General features: G+C 63.8%; 1 protein-coding gene across 1 annotated transcript in view; it reads right to left on the reverse strand.

The window, feature by feature from the left end:
- Positions 1–1,592, reverse strand: part of TARBP1 (TAR (HIV-1) RNA binding protein 1) — a gene marked incomplete at both ends in the record, with an annotated part of 60,335 nt that overhangs the window by 27,719 nt on the left and 31,024 nt on the right. The window contains 3 exons of the mRNA XM_023519777.1: positions 180–374; positions 576–837; positions 1,177–1,352. Of these exons, the coding sequence (XP_023375545.1) occupies positions 180–374; positions 576–837; positions 1,177–1,352 (633 nt within the window). The remainder of the gene's footprint in view (positions 1–179; positions 375–575; positions 838–1,176; positions 1,353–1,592) is intronic.

The raw sequence follows: 1,592 nt of genomic DNA on the forward strand, positions 1-1,592 counted from the left end.
TACCAGGGGCTGGGGGGGCACGTGAAGGGGTACAGCGTTTCAGTCCCCAAGATGACAGAGCTCTGGAGACGGGTCACAACAGCGACACACTCAGCGCCACTGAAGCGCACACCTGGAACTGGTTACGATGGTAAGCTCTACGTTATGTGTTTTTTTACCCCGATTAAAAAAAAAGTTACCTCTTTTATTTTGAGATATGCTCGGCCTTGGATTTTTGCAGCAATGGTAAGAACTTTGGCATCAAAAACAAACTGAACGAAAGCTTTTAAATTAGACCAGAATATCAGCTGAGTGTTGCTTAGAGAAGTGTTGCTTATGATTTTCCACGCCGTGTCGAAAGCCTCTATGCAGAGCGACTCGGAGGAGGCCAGGAGCTGGCAGGAGAGAGGGACAGAAATCGTCAGTCAAGTTCAGGCGCTGACTTCCGCCCCTGCCCGCTCCCTCCTTTTCCCGAAAGGCCCACACACTGGTTGCTTTTGTCCTCTCGGACGTGGCTTTAGCTCAACGGCCAGCAGAGCCTGACGTCTGCGAACGCCCCTTCCGGTCACCAACATCCACGGCCCCCGGGGCCTCACCTTGGGAACCAGGGTTTTCATGCAGCGGAGCACAGGCGACACGTGCGGGGCGGGCAGCACGCTGAGGGCGTCCAGCGCGCACTGCAGGGTCCTCCCCGGCCTCTGAACGGCCGGCAGCTCGGGGTCCAGCAGCGCGCCCTCCGAGGCCGGAATGAGGGCGTGGTATTTCTTCAGCAGGAAAGAGAGGCAGACCCACTGGTCGTGAATATACTGTGCGACCACCTTGCCCCATCCTTGGGAAGAGGAGGACTCTTCAGAAACACTGGAACGAGAACCAGAGTCACTGCCCCGTCGTCCCTGAGTCTGTCGCCTGCTCTGCACACTGCCCGCCCCCTCACCCGGGAGGTGCCGCGGCCACTGTGAGCGTCCTGTGTACCGGGCGCACGGAAATCACGGGGCCTCCACGTGCCGGCCGCCCGAGGACAGGCACTCTCTCTCTCGCTTTGAACGATTCGCTCAAAACTAAGCAGCAGGTGCCTGGCTGCCCAGCTGAGACGCACGACACAGTGACCACGACGCCCGACGGGCGCCCCATCTGCACCGGCGGGCGGCCCCTGGCTGCCTCTAGGAAGGGCGGGCACGGACCCCGGCGAGGACGCACCTGCTCCGGGGCTTCTGCAGCGTCCGGCTGAGCGGGAGGGAGGCGAGGAAGCTCTCGGCGGGGCCGGCGTCCAGGGCGTCCTGCGCGCGCTCCGGCTGCCGGGCAGTGGCCTCGCATACCGTGGCCAGGGCGGCCATACTGACCACCATCTGAATCTGCCTCCCAAGGGTCGGCTCCTGCGGAGGAGACAGGCAGCGTCACCCCCACAGTCTGGCCCCGGCCTGATCGCCCGTCCGGGTTGGGGTTTTGCGCCTCCCCCCGCCCCCGCCTGGTCCCGCACAGCAGGGCGCCCAGTGTCACCCTGCGCTGCCGGCCGGCGGGCAGCGGACGTGGAGTGGCGATAACAACCCAGCGACACAGACCGAGGCGGCGGTGCGCTCCCCGCGTCCGGCAGGCGGGCCCGCACCCCTGTGGCC

Source organism: Pteropus vampyrus, unplaced genomic scaffold (assembly GCF_000151845.1).
Source record: "Pteropus vampyrus isolate Shadow unplaced genomic scaffold, Pvam_2.0 Scaffold237, whole genome shotgun sequence".
In the NCBI taxonomy this organism is placed as follows: Eukaryota; Metazoa; Chordata; class Mammalia; order Chiroptera; family Pteropodidae; genus Pteropus; species Pteropus vampyrus.